Source organism: Entamoeba dispar, genomic scaffold, assembly GCF_000209125.1.
Source record: "Entamoeba dispar SAW760 scf_1105229457723 genomic scaffold, whole genome shotgun sequence".
Lineage (NCBI taxonomy): Eukaryota > Evosea > Mastigamoebida > Endamoebidae > Entamoeba > Entamoeba dispar.
In genome coordinates, this window is record NW_001852835.1 from 1 (window position 1) to 1454 (window position 1454).

The window sequence follows — 1454 nt, forward strand, 5'->3', positions numbered from 1 at the left end:
ATGAGAATTTTTTTTTATTCTTAATTTAATAAATTCTTAATATAAAAATCATGATTTCTTTATACAATAATACAACACTGTGTTTTCTTCTTTAATTTAGGAAATGGTTGTGGTGTATTTGTTGTTATTAATAAATTATTTTGAACTAATAATCTTCCAATTTGTTGAAACAATTCATCTACATTATTATTTGATTTAGCACTTGTTTCAATATATTCAAACCCTTCTCTTTTAGCAAGGTCTTCTGCCTCTTGACTAGAAACAATTCTATTTGCAGCTAAATCAGTTTTATTTCCTACAAGATATTTAATAATATCTTTAGGTGCATAATACCCAACATCTTTTAACCATCCTTTAACACTTTCATATGTTGTTCTATCAGAAATATCAAATACTACAATGACAACATTACATCCTTCATAATAACTTCTTGACATCATTGAATCTTGTTGTTTTGATTCAAAATCCCACTACATATTTATTATTTGATTTTTCTATTAAACCAAATGAATTAATAAAATAAAAACAAACTACAACAAATAAATTACTTTTTCTTCTCAACTGTGACTCAATTTTGAAATTATTTATTAACTAGTTTTTAATGCCGTTCTTTTTCTAACTCCTTAGTCCCTTATTTTGCTTCATACTTCTTTTCTACTAACTTTCAATTTTAACTAATTTTTGTATAACAAACCAAAAAACAAAATGATGAACAAAACGAAATTTGAATTATGCATTGAATCCATCTAAATGAGGTTCATCATCGTCTTCGATAATTGGATTAGCTTCTTCGTCATGTTGATAATCTTCGTCATCAGTATCTTTCTTTTGTTCTTTAGATTTCATGTAATAAGCCAATAAAACACCAATAATTGCAATAATAATGAAGAACAACAAGAAACAGCAAACTGTAACTATAATTGCTGTACTTTGTCCAATTTGAGGATAACATTGTCTCATATATGTTGAATAAAAGTATCCAACATCACATTCACAATTTACACCAATACAATATTTAGCAGTATAGTTACTAATGTCAATAGAAACTCCTTTTAATACACCATTTGTTTGGATTTCTGATTTTCCTCCAAGATAAAGAACTTTATTATTCATTTGTATTGAATATCCAGCATATCCATAAGTAGTAGTTCCAGTAGAATTATAAACTAATGCAAATCTTCCTGAACCAGTAGAAGTTAAATATTTATCAAAGAAAATTTTTACACCTCCAACACGTTCTTTTGAACCTTCAGTATAACCAAAAAGTCCAATTGCAACAAAAGAACCATATGTAGAAATCATTGGAGCATATAAAGTATTAATTGGAGTTATTGATGAAGAATTACCATTAATTTTAACATTTTCAATATAATCAGGTGAACTAAATGAACTACTAGGAGAATTAACTTGAATTCTTCCAACATCAGATAATACATTATAAATAACATCATGTT

At 26.4% G+C, this 1454-nt stretch overlaps 2 protein-coding genes across 2 annotated transcripts, besides 1 other annotated feature; both read right to left on the reverse strand.

The window, feature by feature from the left end:
• Positions 1 to 5: 5 nt before the first annotated feature.
• Positions 6 to 49: a sequence feature (AT_rich).
• Positions 50 to 59: 10 nt separating this feature from the next.
• EDI_142830 (uncharacterized protein) lies at positions 60 to 645 on the reverse strand (the record flags this gene model as incomplete). Its single annotated transcript, XM_001733647.1, has 3 exons — positions 60 to 470; positions 549 to 553; positions 621 to 645. 3 exons carry the CDS (start codon positions 643 to 645, stop codon positions 60 to 62), a joined length of 441 nt encoding a protein of 146 aa, XP_001733699.1.
• Positions 646 to 729: 84 nt separating this feature from the next.
• On the reverse strand, positions 730 to 1302 carry EDI_142840 (uncharacterized protein; the record flags this gene model as incomplete). The annotated part of the gene is made up of 1 exon (XM_001733648.1): positions 730 to 1302. The coding sequence occupies one exon, from the start codon at positions 1300 to 1302 to the stop codon at positions 730 to 732; it is 573 nt and encodes a 190-aa protein (XP_001733700.1).
• Between the last annotated feature and the right edge of the window lie 152 nt (positions 1303 to 1454).